The sequence below is a fragment of the Rhinoderma darwinii genome, chromosome 1, assembly GCF_050947455.1.
Source record: "Rhinoderma darwinii isolate aRhiDar2 chromosome 1, aRhiDar2.hap1, whole genome shotgun sequence".
Classification (NCBI taxonomy): Eukaryota; Metazoa; Chordata; class Amphibia; order Anura; family Rhinodermatidae; genus Rhinoderma; species Rhinoderma darwinii.
In genome coordinates, this window is record NC_134687.1 from 181,075,723 (window position 1) to 181,097,759 (window position 22,037).

The 22,037-nt window shown below is 43.5% G+C and overlaps 1 protein-coding gene across 1 annotated transcript in view; it reads right to left on the bottom strand.

The window, feature by feature from the left end:
• Positions 1-21,350, bottom strand: part of LOC142757576 (alcohol dehydrogenase 1-like) — a 48,217-nt gene extending 26,867 nt beyond the window's left edge. The window contains exons 1-3 of the mRNA XM_075860629.1: positions 21,250-21,350; positions 15,507-15,608; positions 1,139-1,280 (exon numbers count right to left, since the gene is read on the bottom strand). Of these exons, the coding sequence (XP_075716744.1) occupies positions 1,139-1,280; positions 15,507-15,608; positions 21,250-21,267 (262 nt within the window). The 5' untranslated portion in view covers positions 21,268-21,350. The remainder of the gene's footprint in view (positions 1-1,138; positions 1,281-15,506; positions 15,609-21,249) is intronic.
• Between the last annotated feature and the right edge of the window lie 687 nt (positions 21,351-22,037).

Consider the following 22,037-nt stretch of genomic DNA (forward strand, 5'->3'; position numbering starts at 1 on the left):
CTGTGCGGCTAACATTTTCTTTTGTCTTTTTTTAATCTATCTATGTATCTATCTATCTATCTATCTATCTATCCTACCCATGTTGCTACAAAGGTACTTAATATATTTTTGGGATGGATCCTACTTGTAGTTATTGTGCATCTTCAAAAAGGTGTCAGTTTCCAATAGGAAACCAATCAAGGGCATACATACCATAGAGAAAGCCCATGCAAATGGGGGACCCATTAAGAAAGGAGACCCTAGGTCAGGTTAGCCCCTTGCATCTTCTGAAATGAGCTGCAACAACCTAATCAATAATCTCTTTCAGCAGGGCTAATGCAGCATTAGCAAGCAAGGGGGGAGTCTGACCATACTTTCCTAAGGTGGTCTTACACAGCCCGACGTTGGCCATGTAAACGAGCGGCGATTAATGAGATGGCTCGTTGATCGGCGCTTGTTTGATCCTTTCACGAAGAGCTAGTATGGGGACGAGCGCTCCTTAGTATGATCGCTCATCCCCATACATTTCCATCACGTCAGCACCACGTCTACCTGCTTACACAGGGAGATGTGCTGCCGACAAAGATAATATTTTTGCCATTTAAAACAATACAATCAGCTGAAGAATGAGCGTTTGTTCTTTCATAGGCTGATCGTTGCCCTGTTGTTGTCGTCCTGTGAATGCTCGTTTGCCCGATAATTGACCCGCGTAAAAGGGCCCCTACTCCATCTGGAGATAGGAAGGTCGTGTGGGGGTAAACAAGTGCCAGGCCTTTCATGTCATAGATGGAAGCTGTGTTTTGTGGGTCTGTAGAAGCTCCAAAAGGTGGGTGGGGAGGTGCATTTAGATTTTTGCTATTTCTTTTTAACTTGCATCACCCCTGGTGATGTGGATGATTCAATATAAATGCATTACTGGTAACTATATTTACATTTTCTGTAATACTGAGAGAGAAAACAATAGAAAACAAAGATAAAGTTAAGATTGAAAAGAAAGCTAGGATTAAATTGTTGCGGAAGATATCATATGAAGTTTATATGTTTTTTACATTCAAAACTAAGACTTGCATGAGTGGTTGCCCAAACCTTTGTGCTGCTTTCTACTGTGGCTATGCAGTACATTATAAGTCATAGGAAACCTTAGGAACATTAGCCTTACCTGCTTTAATGCCAGTTACACTTGATCCCACACTCTCCACTATGCCTGCACCTTCATGCCCTAATATGATTGGAAATTTTACGTAATCTAATGCCCCACTTAAGACATGTTCATCTGAGCGGCAGATTCCTGTGGCTACAATCTGTAGAAAAATTAAAGATATTAATGTATCATTATAAAGAATACGTACACAGTGTATACTACAGAGGGCCATTTAGTGTATGTTAAAATGTGAAAACCCGATGACATTATGTTCCCTTCTCATTTCTGTCAGCTTTTGTGTTGTCATGAAGACCATGTGTAGATCCAAATCACCAAAGCCAACAATATCTACTTTCTACCTGACAAAAATAGTGGCAGTTATGTGTGTACATGGGGGGACATCAATATATTTGCTAATTTAAATCCTTTCAAGATCTCCATGACAACAGTAGACCTGACAAAAATCAAAGAACTAAATGTGGTCATCAGAATCTCAATCTCTCTCAGCCTTTGGACATCACTTCCTCTGTGTAGACTGATCAAACTGTCATATTCTCTTCTATCTATCCGCTACTTCTTGCTGACCTATCATATGTCGATGACTGTAGTGTTTGTTTGTAGTCTGTTACCATGGAGACACTTAGGTCTGCAGAAGAGCTGTAAACAAAAAATGAAACAATATTTTTCATTAAGACTGTGTGCAAAGTTGTTTCATTTTTTACTTTAGACGCATTGAAGCAATAAAAAAAAAATGCTTTCAAAGGTGGACATAGCAGGGTAAATTTGTCAGCTCATCCTTTCATCAGTCATTTTACATAGCTGTTGTAAAATCCAAAACCATGCCTGCCCGATAATACGTTTCAGAGTAATTATATTCACATATGAAGGAACTAGTTTGGCCCATCATCCTTACAAAGGTTATAGTACTGGTCCCAGGGCCGCCATCAGGAATTTCAGGGCCCCCTACAGCGAAATTTTCTGGGCCCCCTTACCGTGGCACCGCCTGTTAACGGTATTCCGTCCAGCACTATATCATGGTACCCAGGGCCGCCATCAGGGGGGGTATTAGGGGTACTGATGTGAGAGGCCCGGCCAAACCTAATTGAAAGGGGGGCCCGGCAAACTGCCGCGACTTGCCTTTGGTAGAAAAAAAACAGGCCCCTGCAATGGGGCCCGTTTTTTTCACCAAAAGAATGTCATGAGCTGCGGGCCCCCCTTTCAATTAGGTTTGGCCGGGCCTCTCACATCAGTACCCCTAATACCCCCCCTGATATCGGCCCTGGGTGGCATGGGGGCCGTCAAACACCGCCGCCCGTGCGACCGATCGCGCGCACCCGCAAACTCCCGCGCATGCGCACCGGCGACCACCTGGAACCGCGCACCGAATTTTGAGGCAGATTTTGAGGCAGATTTTGACCTGCCCACACTATCTTGCCGCGTTTTTTTGCTGCGTTTTTTGCCCGCGGCGATTGAGGACAGCAGACAGAAAACGCAGCGAAAAATGCATTTTCTGCCTCCCATTGATTTCGATGGGAGGTCAGAGGCGGAACCGCGGCAAGAAAGGACGTGCTGCTTCTTCTTTTTTCCGCGACTGGCTCCCATTGGTTTCAGATTAAATCAATGGGAGGCGGTTTTGGAAGTTTTTTGGTGCTGATTCTGACGCAGCGTCCGAGTCAATATCAAGGCCCAAAAACTCTGTGAACTGGGCCTTATTGTTAGGGCTTATTCAGACGAACGTGTAATACGTCCGTGCAACGTGCGTGATTTTCACGCGCCTCGCACGGACCTGTGTTACTCTATGGGGTCGTGCAGACTGTCAGTGATTTTCACGCAGCGTGTGTCCGTGTGCCTGCTGCGTAAAACTGACGACATGTCCGATATTTGTGCATTGTTCGCGCATCACGCACCTATTGAAGTCAATGGGTGCGTGAAAATCACGGCCAGCACTTCCGCAGCCGTATGAACTATGAATGAAAACAGAAAAGCACCACGTGCTACAAACATACAAACAGAGTGTCATAATGATGGCGGCTGCGCGGAAATCACGCATCATACGCTGCTGACACACGGAGCTGTTATGGACCTTTTGCATGCGCAAAATGCCACGTTTTTGCGCGCGCAAAAAGCACACGCTTGTGTAAATCCGGCCTTAGGGTAGGAACACACTAGGCATGAACACTGCAGATTTTATGCAACACATTTTATTGTGGAGAATCCGCAGCGTATCACAGTCGCAGCAGAGGGGATGAGATGTGAACAAATCTCATCCACACGCTGCAAAAATAATGGACCTGCAGTGTGGCTTTTGGCTTTTTAAGCCACAGCGTGTCAATTTATTCTGTGGAATCGGCGCTCCTCTGTTGCGGAAATGCTGCGGTTCTGCCGCAAAAATCACAAAAGAGAAAAAAAAAAAGGCACTTTTTTAAATTTATAAAAAAGTTTAGACTTGCCCTGGCCGTAGTCCTGGTGACGCGATCCTCTATTCTTAGCGCAGCCCCGCCTCCTGTCATGACGTTTCATCCCATGTGACTGCTGCAGCGGTCACATGGTCTACAGCGTCATCCCAGGAGGCGGGGCTACGTTCAGAAGAGAGAGATGCGTCACTTAAACTACGGCCGGGGCAAGTCTAAACTTTTTTTTCCCTGCAGGATTCCCGCAGCGGACGCGCCTCACCAAACCTGCGCCACTATTTGGTGCGGTTTTGCTGGCAGAATTCCCTGCGGCTCCCGGGATAAGCTGTGTAGTTTTACTCAGCATATCCGCCTAGTGTGTCCCTTAGGATGTCGCTCCTGGAGCTGCTGCCGGTCTCTAAATAGGCAGTTGGTCCAGTAGAATTTGGAATTATTTTTTTTTGTGAACCAGCTTAAAAAAATACAAAACTTTTGTGTTAGGGCCTGTTCACATCACCGTTCGCTTCCGTTCCGGGGTTCCGTCTGAGGTTTCTGTCGGGTGAACCCCGCAACGGAAAGTGAAAGTGACAGCACAGCTTCCGTTTCCGTCACCATTAGCGCAGTTGACTGCGATATTGATTCCGTCCGAAAACCAGCCGGAATGGTGACGAACGGAAACCATTAGCAATGTTTCCGTCACCATTGAGATCAATGGTGACTGAAACGGAAGCTGTGCTGTCACTTTCACTTTCCGTTGCGGGGTTCACCCGAAAGAAACCTCAGACGGAACCCCGGAGCGGAAGCGAACGGTGATGTGAACTGGCCCTAACACCCTAACACAAAAGTTTTGTCTTTTTTTAAGCTGGTTCACAAAAAAAAATAATTCCAAATTCTACTGGACCAACTGCCTATTTAGAGACCGGCAGCAGCTCCAGGAGCGACATCATAAGGGACACACTAGGCGGATATGCTGAGTAAAACTACACAGCTTATCCCGGGAGCCGCAGGGAATTCTGCCAGCAAAACCGCACCAAATAGTGGCACAGGTTTGGTGAGGCGCGTCCGCTGCGGGAATCCTGCAGGAAAAAAAAAGTTTAGACTTGCCCCGGCCGTAGTTTAAGTGACGCATCTCTCTCTTCTGAACGTAGCCCCGCCTCCTGGGATGACGCTGTAGACCATGTGACCGCTGCAGCAGTCACATGGGATGAAACGCCATGACAGGAGGCCGGGCTGCGCTAAGAATAGAGGATCGCGTCACCAGGACTACGGCCGGGGCAAGTCTAAACTTTATCAATTTAAAAAGTACCTTTTTTTTTTCTCTTTTGTGATTTTTGCGGCAGAACCGCAGCATTTCCGCAACAGAGGAGCGCCGATTCCACAGAATACATTGACACGCTGCGGCTTAAAAAGCCAAAAGCCACACTGCAGGTCCATTATTTTTGCAGCGTGTGGATGAGATTTGTTCACATCTCATCCTCTCTGCTGCGACTAATACGCTGCGGATTATCCACAATAAAATGTGTTGCATAAAATCCGCAGCGTTCATGCCTAGTGTGTTCCTACCCTAAGGCCGGATTCACACCAGCGTGTGCTTTTTGCGCGCGCAAAAACGTGGTATTTTGCGCATGCAAAAGGTCCATAACAGCTCCGTGTGGCAGCAGCGTATGATGCGTGATTTTCGCGCAGCCGCCATCATTATGACACTCTGTTTGTATGTTTGTAGCACGTGGTGCTTTTCTGTTTTCATTCATAGTTTATACGGCTGCGGAAGTGCTGGCCGTGATTTTCACGCACCCATTGACTTCAATAGGTGCGTGATGCGCGAACAATGCACAAATATCGGACATGTCGTGAGTTTTACGCAGCGGACACACGGACACGCTGCATGAAACTCACGGACAGTCTGCACGGCCCCATAGACTAACACAGGTCCGTGCGAGGCGCGTGAAAATCACGCGCGTTGCACGGATGTATTACACGTTCGTCTGAATAAGCCCTAACAATAAGGCCCAGTTCAGAGTTTTTGGGCCTTGATATTGACTCGGACGCTGCGTCAGAATCAGCACCAAAAAACTTCCAAAACCGCCTCCCATTGATTTAATCTGAAATCAATGGGAGCCAGTCGCGGAAAAAAGAAAAAGCAGCACGTCCTTTCTTGCCGCGGTTCCGCCTCTGACCTCCCATCGAAATCAATGGGGGGCAGAAAATGCATTTTTCGCTGCGTTTTTTGTCTGCTGTCGTCAATCGCCGCGGGCAAAAAACGCAGCAAAAAAACGCGGCAAGATAGTGTGGGCAGGTCAAAATCTGCCTCAAAATTCTTTAAGGAATTTTGAGGCAGATTTTTTTTTGCCTGCAAAATACTGTGTGAACAGGGCCATACATGATCAGCACTTTGAGATAATTTACTCACTGTGTCAGAAGAGCTGCTCCCACTCCAGTCCTCTTCCGGCGATGTCTTCCAGGCGAGGTCTTCGGTCCAGACGTCCAGTCCTTCACCTCCAGCCAGGCTCCAGGTAAGTTTTGTCCATGTGTCTCCATGGGTGCGCCGCGCGGGCGATCGCGGGCGCGCCGCGCGCGGGGTCGGGGTCGCGCGCGCGGTCGCGGGTGCGCGCGCGGTCTCGAGTGCGGGCGTTCGTGGGTGCACGCTCACGAGTGCGCACGCGCGGCAGCTTCGTTGTGCGCGCGATCAGGTGCGCGGGCGGACTGTTTGACGGCCCCCCATGACGAGGGGAGGGGAGGGGGCCCGCAGCAGCAGCAGCTCACGACATTCTTTTGGTGAAAAAAACGGGCCCCATTGCAGGAGCCCGTTTTTTCCTACCAAAAGAATGTCGCGGCAGTTGCCGGGCCCCCCTTTCAATTAGGTTTGGCCGGGCCCCTCACACCAGTACCCCTAATACCCCCCTGATGGCGGCCCTGACTGGTCCCAAACACGGGATAGATTAAATATTAGCTTGATATATCTCAATGTTAAACTTAGCTTTTTCTGGAGATTTACACGGTGAAAGTCCACCATAGTGGATAATAAAATAATTTTTACATTTATAGGCCAGTGCCTCCTCCCAAAGTAGCACTTTAATGGCACAGGCCAGAAAACCAGTGCATGATCTTTAAAGAGGCTCTGTCACCAGTTTAATACTTCCCTATCTCCTACCTAATCTAATAGGCGCTGTGTTGTAGATAACTACTGTGTTGTTGTTTTGTAAAAAAAAAACGTTTATTAGTGGCAAAGTTATGATTATTTTAAAGTTTATGCAAATTTTTACTTTAACTAAGTGGGCGTTGTAAAGAAAAGTGTATGACACTGACCAATCAGCATCATACACTTCTCTTCATTCATGTCCAGTTTTAGTCACAGCACAGCGTGATTTCGTGAGATCACGCTGTGCCATCACCTACTCCCACAGGTCCTTCACCGGAGCGTCGGGAGAATGACCAGAAATCGCCTCCAGCCTGGAGGCAGCTGGAGTTGGTGTCTGGTCATTCTCCCGTCGCTAGGTAGGAGATAGGGAAGTATAAAACTGGTGACAGAGCCTCTTTAAAGGGGTTGTTTCACAATGCTCTTTATTTTAAAAGTTGCTAAATTTACATATCATACAAATTTACAGCCCTTAAACCTAATTCACATCACTTTTTTGCCCTAACTTTTTAGCGCGTAAGTCGGGAAAGCTCAGTATTCAAAAGGCTCTACGCTAATTCCTCAATATATGGACAGTGATGTCAAGAGCTTTATAATGCCAGAGCGCTCTGGCCGGGGACTCCGGCATTGTAGCTACTGACATGACTTTCCATATATGAAGCTTCCCAGGCACAGTGCTTGTGGTAGTGCTCTACACGGGGTACTCGCGACATGTCCCACTGTATGCCTATCAGTGGGATAAGTTGTAGCTTACCATATAAGGTAGACCTCCGACGGAAGGCACACAGGCGATTTGAACTACGCCTTACAAGTGTATGTATTGAAAAATTATTCACTCTGACCCATTTGATCCATCTTCTCTTCCTTCTGTGGCTCCTTTGTACTTTACGATTGGTGAGCATGCCTTCAACCTGCCCCAACATAACTGTCAGGCACAATGTTGTTGGTCAACACAAGTCTCCATACACCGCATAGCCAAACTGCTGCCTGCACTCAGGGCTGCCATCAATGCAGTACTAGTGGTACTGCCATCAGGGGCCCGGCCACATAACTGCAAAAAGGGGCCAGCCGGACTGGCGGCTCCCCAACCCCCCCACTTCCCTCAACCCCCCTTGGCCCCCCTTCATGCCCCCCCACGGGGCCCCCTGGCACGGCCCCCCTTCATTTCCCCTCTCACGGCCCCCCTCTCGCGCCCCCACCCCCGCAGACCTGTTGTAAATTCTCCCTCTCCTGGCAGGCTGTCAGGAGAGGGAGAACAATAATAGAACAGAGATCAATAATAGTAATAATAAAACACTTTTTTAAAATCTAGCTATCATCTGTCTGTCTGTCTATTTATCCATGAATCTATCTATCTATCTATCTATCTATCTATCTATCTATCTATCTATCTATCTATCTATCTATCTATCTATCTATCTAGTATCTATCCATGTATGATAAAAACAAGAAAAAAAATACAAATCTGAGGATACAGTTGTAGCCTTTGTAAATTATAAAGAGCTTAATAAAATCTGTAAAAAAGTAATAAAATCAGCAAAAATACATAATGAAAGGCAGGTGGCCAAGGATAGTAAAACAAATCACAAAAAATTCTTCAAGTATGTAAATGTGAAGAAACTAAGGTCTGAACATGTAGGTCCCCTAAATAGTGGTAATGGGGAGTTGGTCACAAGGGATCAAGAGAAGGCAGAGTTACTAAAGAAGAAAGAGCAGCTGTTGTAGCCGGTGCCAGTTCTTTTAATATATCAATTAATATACTGAATTGGCTGAATGTAGATATGGTCCAAGCTAAATTAAATAAAATAAATGTGCACAAGGCCCCAGGAACAGATGGGTTACACCCTAGAATTCTTAAAGAGCTTAGTTCAGTTATTTCTGTCACCCTCTTCATAATATTCAGAGATTCTCTAGTGACTAGTATAGTGCCAAGGTACTGGCGCAGGGCAAATGTGGTGCCTATTTTCAAAAAGGGCTCTAGGTCTTCCCCGGGTAAATATAGACCAGTAAGCTTAACATCCATCGTGGGGAAAATGTTTGAGGGGCTATTGAGGGACTATATACAGAATTATATGACAAAAAATAGTATTATAAGTGACAGCCAGCACGGTTTTACTAAGGACAGAAGTTGTCAAACTAACCTGATTTGTTTTTATGAAGAGGTGGGCAGAAGCCTAGACAGAGGGGCCACTGTGCATATAGTGTTTTTGGACTTTGCAAAGGCATTTGACACTGTCCCCCATAGATGTCTAATGGGTAAATTAAGGACTATAGGTTTAGCAAGTATAGTTTGTAATTGGATTGAGAATTGGCCCAGGAGTTAGAAAAAATACAAAGAAGAGCAACAAAGCTAATAAGGGGCATGGATAATCTAAGTTATGAGGAAAGATTAAAAGAATTAAACCTATTTAGCCTTGAAAAAAGACGACTAAGTGGGGACATGATTAACTTATATAAATATATGAATGGCACATACAAAAAATATGATGAAATCCTGTTCCATGTAAATACCCCCTCAAAAAACAAGGGGGCACTCCCTCCGTCTGGAGAAAAAAAGGTTCAATCTGCAGAGGCGACAAGCCTTCTTTACTGTGAGAACTGTGAATCTATGGAATAGTCTACCGCAGGAGCTGGTCACAGCAGGGACAGTTGATGGCTTTAAAAAAGGCTTAGATAATTTCCTAGAATTAAAAAATATCAGCTGCTATGTCAATGTGTAGAAATTTTTCCCATCCCTTTTCCCATCCCTTGGTTGGACTTGATGTGTCTTTTTTCAACCGTACTAACTATGTAACTATATCATATCTATCTATCTATCTATCTATCTATCTATCTATCTATCTATCTATCTATCTATCTATCTATCTATCTATCAGGGGCGTAGCTAAAGGCTGATGGGCCCTGGTGCAAGAATTCAGCTTGGGCCCCGCTACCCCTACAGTATAATGCCCCATAGCAGACCACATACGGTATAATGTCCCTCATAGCTGCCCAACACAGTATAATGCCCCATAGCAGCCCCATACAGTATAATGCCCCTCAAAGCTGCCACAATATTAGCCCCCCAGACAGTATAATGCCCCTCATAGCTGCCACCATATCAGCCCCCCATACAGTATAATGCCCCTCATAGCTGCCACCATATCAGCCCCCCTCCTTATACAGTATAATTCCTCATATGTGCATAATAGAAAAATAATAAAGTTACTTACCTATCCCTGTTTCCACGACGGGTGGAGGAGGAGATCCTCCTCCTCCTTTGCCCTGTGTTATGAGTGACTCGGCGCAGACAGCCGTGATGACGTCACTAAATCGCGCCTGTCTGCGCTGAGCCGCTAATAGCTCACGTCACAGTAAATGCTGGAGGAAGGAGCCGTCAGCTCCTTGCTCCGGGATTAAATTCAACTGTATCTGCATCCTAAGGACACAAATACAGTTGGAAGCAGGACCTCGGTGAGTGGTTCGCGACCCCCCGGAGGTCTTCATGCGACCCCACAGGGGGAGTGCGACCCACAGTTTTTTAATGTATTGTGTCGTACAGTTTGTGTTTGCGGTGGAGAGAGGAGAGGGGGGGGCTGTAATTTAAAGCCCCTCTCTCCTCTCTCCACCGCAAGCACAGACAGTACAATACAACACACATACATTACGGGCCCCCTCTGCAGCTCACCTGCAGTCTTCCATGCTCTTCCGCATCGGCTCTTCCACAGTGGCTGGAACGCCCCCTCACGTGACGTCACGGTCACATGGTACACTGAGTGTACCATGTGACTGTGACGTCTAAACAAACAATGCCCGTAACCAGGAAGTGCCGGCATCACGGCACATAAAAAAATTATATTAGTGCGCTGCAGGCCCCTCATGTTTGCGGGCTCGGTCGCAACTGCGACCGCTGCGACCCCTATAGCTACGCCACTGCTATCTATCTATCTATCTATATCGATATATAGTATAGTTCTAGGCTGGGGCTACATTACGACACCGTTCCCATACCCAAAAATCGCTTTGTCCAGTAGCCTACATCGCAAGTAATATGACTGCGACCACATTCACTGTCATTACTTGCCATGTAGGCTATGGAACATAGTAATCTTTTGCCGTGCGACCTGTGTCACAGCCAAAGCCGCCGGTCCAGCCTAAAACTTTACCTTTACTATATACCAATAAAAATGAGATAAATAGATACACAGATAGATAGATAGATAGATAGATAGATAGATAGATAGATAGATAGATAGATAGATAGATAGATAGATAGATAGATAGATAGATAGATAGATAGATTAAAAACTACATGTAGGTTGGAAGAGTAATAGAAGAACAATTTGCTTTTAAATTGGCACATGGCTACAACTCTCCTATCTCATGTGAATGGGGTTTACCCTTTTTTGAAGGATGGAATAGCATAGGAGACTGTTATATTCCTTCCTGAGAGATCCCGCTAAAAAAACAAAACGTATACTGCGATTGACAACACTATACTGACAGTGATGTCAGGAGCTTCCCAATGCCGGAGTCCCCAGCATTGCAATCACTCTGCACTTGGACTTTGGCCCTGGGGAAGCTCCTCACATCACTTTTCAAACATGGAAATCAGGAACAGCCCCCTGAGTCCCTAGGCAGAGCTATAGTAGAAACTACGGGGAGCCCAGCCCTGGGAAAGCTACTAACGTCACTGGCCATTTATGGACTGTGACTTCAGCAGTTTCCCCAGGGCTATTCCCCGGGCGATGTATCCCACTGTATGCCATACGTTTTGGCTGAATTGAACAATATCCAGGGCATTAACCAGTTATGTGCCGGACCCATGGTTTTGTTCACTGTAACTGACATCAGTACGAAAATCAGTTAATGCGCATAACGTACAAACGTGAGCACCACGTTTCTTTGCCCAACCCTCGGTAATGAAGGGGGGCCCAGACTCCTTGGCTTTATGGGGCCCAGAAATTCCTGATGGCGACCCTGCCTGCACTACTTTCATCTTATCAGTATATCAGCTGCATGAATATTTCTTTCACAGAGCACAGCCTAGTCTTTATTATAACATGCACTGCTTTCTTAGGAGCTATCATTTTGAATACAGTATCTAAAAAGTAGTGCATGCTATAATAAAATACTAACACACCATATTGTAAACTTAACTATAGTGCAGGGCAGCAGAATGGCTCGTAAGAAAAACAAGTTAGGGCCCATTCACACGAGCGTGAATAACGTCCGTGTGCTGCGCATGGAAATCATGTGCAGCACACGGACCCATTGATTTCAATGGGGCTGTTCACACATGCGTGAGTTTTTACGCAGCGAGAGTCTGCTGCATAAAACTCACTGCATGTCCCATATTGGTGCGTTTTCACGCACCTACGCGCGCATTCAAGTCAATGGGTGTGTGAAAATCACGCACATGGATGCATATGCGTGTGCGGTGCGTGATTTGCACATCAATAGGTTAAAAAAAAAAAAATGTGCTTTGCGAGTGCGTGAATAACGCATGCCACTCTCAAAACACACTGATGCATAACGCAACACACACGGACCACATTCACGCGCGTTTTTCAAGCGCGTGAAATGGATACGCTCATGTGAATGTAACCTTAGGAGGGCCCTGCTTTGGTACCTGTTAGTATCCAACAGCTCAGGATTTTCTGTCAGTGTATGAGAAGCAGGATGGTAAGGGGAGAAGCACACACACTGAGGACAGGGTAGTATGATCTGAGCATAGACGTCCACCTAAAAACATCACAGCTGGTGGACATAACCCAGGACAACAGTGCGTAAACAAGTGCATGCCCCATTGACTTTGCATTGGCAGATAACTTGTCATCCTTGAATATTCATATTTTCAAGTATGGAGGCAAATTATAGGGCATGTCAGTGGTAAGACAATGTTTATTATGTAAATTCTTCCAAGGTCATTTACAATCTCCCTAGAGGATTATTTCCAACCAGGACTTTTATGGCATATCTATGGGGTCATAGTTACGCGTCTGAACTCTGGGACCCACACCAATTCCGAGACTGGTGGACCCCCATTACACCTGAGGAGATGGGCCCTGACCACTGCATCCAAGCAGAGAACGAATGGAGAGGAGACTGCGTATGTGTGCATTCACTTTTAAGGGAGTTACGGAAACAGCCTAGCAGGCTGGCTCAACTGTTTCTGTAACTCCCATAGAACAGAATTTAGTGAGCAGCTGACACCTCTCCAGCCTCACCAAGCAGGATTGGGGTTGGGGATATGGCATAAACATCTTAGATGGGAATAACCCTTTCACATGGAAATGATGGATGCTTGTGCATTCCAACTGACATCTAAAAAATGTGTTCATTTTTTATTTTTAATAGACTCTATTACTAAGTATTTTGAATTTTATTCATATCGATCAACTCTGGGTAGGGGTATGTTATATTATAGTTGTATTTATATTAGTTCATTGGATCTCCTTGCATTTGTCTTTTGCTACAGCCCAGTATAGTGACTCCAATGCCCGTTGCACACGACCAAGTGCCACTCTGGCTGTATTCCACGGCATCCGAGTGGCATCCGATAGTTTTTACTGACCCATTCACTTTAGCGGGTGAATCGGATCCGTGAAAACAGACTCGACTTTCCGATCCGTGGAAAGATAAGACATGTCCTATCTTTCCATGGATCATGGATGGGATCCGGCCGGCACACATTGTCGTGTGCATGAGGCATAAGGGTATATTCACATGCGGCAGATTTGTTGTAGACATTTCTGCACCTGTCTTATTCATCTGAAAGGGGGCTTTCAGAAAGTCATGTGCATGCTGCAGAAACAATGCAATTCAGATATATGGAACAGATTTTCAGTTGCAGAAATTTCTGCAACGAATCTACTGAATCTGAATATACACGAATAGGGCATCCGTCACAAAGGTTGTTTTTTTGGGCATTTTTTTAAAAGACGTAAAAAGACGTGCCTGCTGTATAAAGCGTTTTTTAATTAATGGTGTTTTTTTACATGCGCTTCTAGTGTGCGGCAGGGGATTATATTGTGTCTTTTTCTACATGTGATTTTGAAGTTATATTAAAAAATCCTATGAAGAAAAACACTGGAAAAATGGCACTAAAAGGCCACAAACCAAAATGCTGTGCATATTTTGCTATAGACTCCGCACAAACATCTGCAGCATTTTAACCTCCAAAAAATGAAACAGAGCCAATAATGCCGCTAAGCATTGTATGTAAAACTGGGTATAATCCATATGTTAAATTTGTCTTGATGTGACTATTTGTTCCTTGAGATGGTTACTATACATTAAACCTTCAAAAGCCATAAGATACACGTATTATTTATATTGTGCATAAAATCGTAAACGTTTTTGAAGGTATTTTTAACTTTTATAGCAAAATACATGTAATGAACTTTATTAGTGCTAAAAATGTGTGCCTTGTTTTTTTTACATTGTTTCTTTTACTTTTTTACTTTTCTTTCCTGTAGTGATTTTTTATTTTAGTTTCAATTTGACACTTTTATAGCATATGATAATAGGTTTTTCTTTACATGTACTGTTCAGATATTTGGTGTGCCCATAATCATAAGATCTTGCACGATAAAAGTAACAAACTATTAATAGTGTTCTGCATGAAAACCAAAACAAAAAAAAGAACAATGGCGGAATTTACTTCCCAAAAACATGTACATATGTACCCCAAAATAATAATATCTGGAAAGTTGGAGTGGCTACAGCTTGACACCGCTTGCACCAAATTTGTATACAGTGAAAACTTCTTTGCCTATGATTCTGGAATTTGTGATGTACTGCTGATTTTTGTACCCCAAAACAAGGCCATAAACCCCAAAACAACGCCTACTGTCAGCAAGGCCAACAAGAAGAAGGTGGCTGCAGTATAAGGGTATGTTCACACGATCTATTTTCCGCCGTTTTTCGAGCCGTAAGTGCCCGAAAAACGGCCGAAAAATCGGAAGCAGAACACCTCCAAACATCTGCCCATTGATTTCAATGGGAAAACGGCGTTCTGTTCTGATTTCACTGCGTTTTTTTACATGTAAAAAAACGGCCGCGAAAAAGAAATGCAGGACACTTCTTGGGACGTTTTTGGAGCCGTTTTCCATAGACTCTATTACAAAAAGCTCCAAAAACGGCCGTAAAAAACGCCGCGAAAATCACGAGTGGCACAAAAAATGTCTGAAAATCAGGGGCTGTTTTCTCTTGAAAACAGCTCCGTATTTTGAGACGTTTTTGACTCTGCGTGTGAACATACCCTTAGGGTATGTTCACACAATTAACAAAATACGTCTGAAAATACGGAGCTGTTTTCAAGGGAAAACCGCTCCTGATTTTCATAAGTTTTTTGAGCAAGTCGCGTTTTTCGCTGCGTTTTTGCTGCGTTTTTACGGCCGTTTTTGGAGCTGTTTTCAATAGAGTCTATGAGAAAACATCTCCAAAAACGTCCCAAGAAGTGTCCTGCACTTCTTTTGACGAGCCGTCATTTTGCGCGCCGTATTTTGACAGCGACGCGTAAAATGACAGCTCGTCTGCACAGAACATCGTAAGACCCATTGCAAGCAATGGGCAGATGTGTGCAGACGTAATGGAGCCGTCTTTTCAGACGTAATTCGAGGCGTAAAACGCCTCCATTACGTCTGAAAAGAGGTCGTGTGCACATACTCTTGGACTACACACAGGGTTTGTTTGTAGTCTGTAACCATGAATACACATTGGTCTGCATAGGAACTGTATACAACTCTGTAGGATACTTTTAATTAGGATTCAATTTTATTCCTTTGGAGCAATAGAATTGTTTGCAAAGTTGTACATACCCTTCAAGGTAAAGGAAGCTTCAAAGTAGCAGTCAGAAAAATTAAACAGACTTTACCTTGATTCGAACTTCATGATCTTTTGGAGGAGCAACTTCAATCTCCTCAATGCTAAGGGGTTTGTTGGGCCCCCAACACACTGCAGCCTTGCATTTTATAATCTACAAAGAAACAATATATAATAAGGATGATTTTCTCTGCTATAAAAAAAAAATATTTAGAACAATTCATGACTAATTTTAGAATTATCTTTATATCTATTACAGTCCATTTTACATGTATTTATTTAAAAAAATTAATACAGCAGATGGTAAGGTAGAGTATATAGCATGGTTACCTCTTGTATGCATGGGGCCTAAGGGTCAGTCCACACGTGACAGTCCTGTCTCATTTTGCCCCAATTTTCAGAGGTAAAAGCAACAAAATGCAGTGTATTTGCAAAGCTGCTGCGTTTTTGCACAGGTGTTATGACAGTTGGAAAATTTGTATATGCTGCAGTTTGGATACTTGCCGAAGAGTAACTTAACCCCTTAATGACCGGGCCTGTTTAGACCTTAATGACCAAGCCAGATTTGTCATATCTGGTATGTCTGACTTTATCAGAGAATAACTCTGTGATTAATAACTCTGTAATTCTGACATTGTTTTTTCGTCACATGTTGTACTTTATTTTAGTGGTTAAAGTAGACTGATACGATTTGCGGAAATTAATAAAAAATTTGAAAAATTGAAGAAATTTTGTAAAAATTATCATTTTTCCCTATTTTTAACTGCAATATGTCACATATGTACACACATACTGTACAATTTTTTTTATTAAATATATATTTCCATCTCTTTACTCTATTATGGCAGCACTTTTGAAAAAAAAATCATAAGGGGTAAAATTAGTTTCACGGTCTGAAAAAATAATCCGTACTTGGAAAGCCCACAAACTAAAAAGAAAATATAAAGAAATTGACTCCCTAAAAAGGCCCCCAACCCATTTCATTATTTTTTTGGGTGTTAAATTCTAGTAATTTGAAACCGTGTGAAAGGTTTTGAAACAGGGGTAGTTACAAAGGGCTGGTTTTGATGGACACATTGGGCAATAAAAGCGGGTATCCCTCCTCCTGCCATGCTTGCTACATACCCGACACCTTTTTTGGGGATATTTTTGGGTCTCAGTGGAAGGAATAGGGTGTAAAAAGTGGCGCTCTGAAAGCCTGCGCACATCCTCAGATTCGCAGGATTGTGCAGGTATAGTGGACTCAAAAAGGAGATGCTCAATGACCTTCTCCTGAAATTGAAGAAAAGTGAGCGTTCCTTGGGCTTTTTTGAAAATAACAAAACTGTTATAGGTAGCAACCTGGATGAGATAGATTGCTACCTTTTTGTACCAGGCCTTATTTTTGCGCTTCACCAGTTAAGGCTGAAGCACCTGGTCGGAAAGGTCTACACCCCCCATAAATTTGTTGTAGTCTGTTACACAGACAGGTTTCTGCTTTGCAGTGGTAGCCCCCCTGTCTGTAATTGTCACAGTGGTGTCCGTGTGTACTGTGGACAGCATGTAGACATCCTTCCTGTCGTTCCACTTCACTGCAAGTAATTCCTCATTTGCAAGGGCCATGGATGTTCCTTTTCCCAAACGCCTGGACACCAACTGTTGTGGGAGTCCCACTCTGTTCTTCTGTACTGTCCCACAGGCCCCTGTATTTGCAGCATGGAGGGCTTTATAAAGGGGAACACCAGTATAAAAATTGTCTGTATAGATGTGGTACCCCTTGTGCAGAAATGGCTCCATTAGGATCCACACAATTTTGCCAGAGGTGCCAATAGTTTCTGGCCAGCCTGGGGTATGAATTTGGCGGTCCCTGCCTTCATATATTTTGAAACCGCAGGTGTAACCCGTTGTGCTCTCGCACACTTTGTACAATTTCACCCCATATCTGGCTCGTTTGGAAGGGATGAATTGACGAAAGGAAAGACGGCCTTTGAAGCTCATGAGCGATTCATCTACAGACAAATTTTTATCAGGGGTGTACAACTTTAAAAATAAATCACTTAGAAGGGTGATTAATGGCCTTAATTTATTCAGCCGATCATAGGCTGGGTCACTTCTTGGGGGTACTTGGGAATTGTCAGTAAAATGCATGAATCGCATTAGGGCCTCATAGCGGTTTCTGGACATCACTGGTGCAAATACAGTGGTAGCGTGGACAGCACTAGAAATCCAGTAGGACCGGACAGATTGTTTTTTTAACCAAACCCATATTGAGGGTAATGCCTACATTTTTTTTTATTTCTGGGACACTTGTGGGGCTCCACAGTCTTGAGTACATAGATGCAGGCTTTTGCAGAACAAACTGCCTAGCATACAGATTAGTCTGCTGGACTATCAAGTCTAGGACCGTATCACATATAAATAAATGAAAAAAATCATAGGGGGTAAAATTTTGGACGTCGACACTAATTCCTGGAGTCGCTTCAAATTGGGGTACTTGGGGGGAAAATAATAGTGCAGGATCCCACATCACGGGGGGGACTGCAACACTCGGCCCTGCACTTGACACCTTTACAGCGACTGACGTATCTACCACCATAGGACTATGGGGTTCAGCGGTAGAATTAGAATCATCACTGTCACTGTCGAGAACAAATTCTGAAGCGGTGTCTGTTTCGCTTTCAGAAGTGTCGGAACATAGCAAGGCGTAGGCTTGCTCCGCGCTGTACATTCGCTGAGACATATTTATAGATATGTGTATATATATATATATATATACATATACCCTATAAGTCCTAACCCTAAAGTAGGGATTTTTTTTATTTTATATAACAGACGTAAAAAAATTAAATAAAAATAAAGCCCTAATGTAGTAATACGGCCCTAAACACTAACGCTAAACTAGCCCTAACCCTAAAGTAACGATAAACTAGAACTAACCCTAAAGTAACGATAAACTAGAACTAACCCTAAAGTAACGCTAAACTAGCACTAACGTTAATCTAGCACTAACGCTAAGCTAGCGCTGACACTAATATAGATTTTATATATTATATATATATATATATATATATATATATGTATATATTAGAAAGATGATTTGCTTTTTCACTTTTTTTCTTCACAGAACAGGACGCAGACTCATCTCTCTCTCCTCTCATAACAACTAAAATGGGAGGAGAGAGAAACACAGCCCATGTCCTGGCTGTGTTATGAAAAGAACTGTCAGTGATCTCTGTGATAGGTTTTATCACAGAGATCAGGGACCAGTCACAACGGTCCCTGACTGTTGCTGTGCCAGCTACCAACACAGCCATTTTTGGGGGGGAATCGGACGAGGGGGGGTCGGAAGGGGGGGACTCGGACGGGGCGGGGGAGGGGGTGGGGAACACTAATTACCCGTTCTCTCTCCTCTCTAAGGAGTTATTCCATGAGAGGAGAGAGAAATGGCACTGATCTGCCGCTTTACCGTGATAGCCGTGAAATAACGATTCACGGCGATCACGTGACCAGAGACCACTCGTGATCCTCCTCCGGTAGCTGAGAGAGCGGAGCGCTGACCTTTCGTTTCGGCGCTACTTTAGGCTAAAGCGATCACGTGAAAAGGCGTCGCCTTAGCCTAAAGCCCCTTAGTGACTCACGTGAAAAGGCGTATTGGTGGTCACTAAGGGGTTAAAAGATTAAAATGATACAATATTATATGAATACATTTTTGTAGCAAGGTTTTAACACATTGAGGCACCCAAGCACACGACCGTATTTTTCATCCGGACCGTAATTATGGACTCATTCATTTCCATGTGCTACAGACACCTTTCCGTATTTTTATGGATGGGTGTCCGTTCCGTAGAAATTATCCATACAATATAGAACATGTCCTATTCTTGTCCGCAATTATGGCACGGACTGCCCATAGAAGTCTATAGGCGTTTCCGTAATTACGGACGGCTACAAATGTGCACCTGTAGCAGCCCGTAATTACGGAAGTGTTGCAAGGCGACACCAGGTTGCAGATGTTGCACATCATTTATGGTTTACTTCTTTTTGCGGATCCGGATGCATTACGGATGCACTACGTACCATATTTCCGGACACCGTTCTGTATATGCCAATAAGTTGCGGATGACTACAGATTCATATTTACGGTTGGCTGAAAATACGGTCGTGTGCATGGGGCCTAACTATTGGGTGACAGCTGCAGTCCATAGTTGTGTGCAATTCAATGTAAGATTTTGCAAATCTTATAAAAAAAATCTGTGTGCAATCCTAGCCTTAGAGAAAGAATTGGAGCAAATGTGCAATGGAAGTATACTCCAACATTTCAGTAAATCAATCAATTCTGGGCTCAAAAAAAAAGTATTTTTAACCATAAGGATTATGGGGTTGACACAATGAAAAACAGCTCCAAAAACGGCTCAAGATGTGACCTGGTCCTTCTTTTCATGTGGCGTTTTGTTAAGTGACGTTTTTCAAAATGGCGGCTTAAAGAAAAGCCCTGTCTGAACGAAACACCATTTTTCTCATTGAATTCACTGGGGAGATGTTTGTAGGCGTTTAGCTACCGTTTTTTCAGGCATATTTCGAGGTGTTTACGCCCCGAAATATGCCTGAAAACACAGCGTGTGAACATACCTAACTAAAGATTTCAATTGTCCTCCCTTTTAACAGTCACAAGAACGAATCAACACTAAACTTTCCTATACATTATTTTCTTTTATTTCAGTAGGATTGTCAATCACTGACAGTAAAAAAGTGGACCTCTGTACAGCGCTGCGTAATATGTTGGCGCTATATAAGTAACTGAAATAAATAAATAATAAATAAATAATGTCACCCATCTTTTTAATTGACTGTGTGGGTCAATACGACCTGCCCAATGCATGTGCTCACAGCTTCAGTAAGCAGCAGTGACCAGTTCTATAAATGCTCCTGGTAGCTGCAAACTCAGCAGCTGATCTGTACTGTTTAAAATCTAGAGGGGTCACCAATTGATCAGATAAAGATGTTTTCACCGAGGCCCCATGCATACGACCGTAGAATTCACCCGTAATTACGATCTGTAATTACAGACCGAATTATGGACACATTAATTTCTATGGCCGACGGACACCCTCCCGTATATTTATGGGAAGGTGTCCGGGCCGTAGAAAGGCTCCGCAAAACAGGACATGTCCTATTTTTTGCTTTTTATCAAACGTGCTCCCATATCGAAGGATGGCCCGCAAATGCGAGTGGCTGTCCGCGGCCGTCAGTTACTGGCCGTGCCCGTAATCCCAATCCGTGATTACGGGCATGGTCGTGTGCAGGGGGCCTGAGTCAGTTAATCCACAACAATGTTTCTAGTACAAAAAATATCTTTATCAGTCACTTTTCTTGCCTTGAACCACTCGTTACTGGATATACTAGGTTCCCTTAAGGAAATCCATGCACATGATGCAGACACTACCCTATTCAGATTCACAAAGAGGATTTTCTGCAACAAATCTGCAATGTGTGAGCATACCCTTAAAAAAAAATGCAATTACCTATCATTAAAAATATTAAGTCCTCTATAATGAGGCAACCCTCCCTCTTCCTGAACAGGGTCAAAAACAGTTCAGTTGCGGCTCAGTCCACACATCCCCTCTTTCCTATTGATTGTACAAAAATGTTTTTGCACTAGTTCTGGGGCTCTACCTCTAATTAGTTGAAAACATTTTTAAGTGCAAAAATCTGAAGAGACAGATTTAAAAAAAAAAAAGTATAGTCATGAACTACTTGACAGTTCTGCTTTACCTATATTTAGGACAAATTAATCTATAAAAATGCTGTGTACTTACTTTCCCAGAGGTTGCCATTTAATTTGTCCTTCTCGATTTGATTTGTCCTTCTGACACAATATTTACTTACCGGACGCAAGTTTGACTAGCAGTGTTCCTTTTATAAAAGTTATTAATTAAACCTCCCACGTTCAATCCTGCCCATAAAATGGCTAAATGCCTAAATTTCCTCCTCGATGTTAAAAACATCTACTACATGTAAGTGAAGAGCTGTAAACAAATAGGTAAAAACATGCCCCTGTTTACTATATAATTGGACATCCTGCATTCCCCCACTATACTGCACAGTCTCTTATTATTGGATTCAGAGTTGAGCTGACCATTTTGTATTACGGCAGTGCCCAAAGCCTATAGCCCAGGACAGGCCTTAGGTTGGATGGCGCCCTGTGCGGGACTCTCTATTGCCGCCCCCTACACAAACCAAAAATTAACCACATATATAGACACGCACATACTGGAACATATATACTGTACATACATAAAGACAGGTATGTAGGCATACAGGCAAATATACATACACACATCTGGAATATATACATACAGGTAAATATATAGACGTACAGACACATATATACACACACACACACACACACACACACACACACACACACACACGCAGATAAATACACAGACAGGGACATACACTACCGTTCAAAAGTTTAGGGTCACTTAGAAATTTCCTTATTTTTGAAAGAAAATTTTTTTTTTTCATTGTAGATAACATTAAATTAATCAGAAATACACTCTATACATTGTTAATGTGGTAAATGACTATTCTAGCTGCAAAC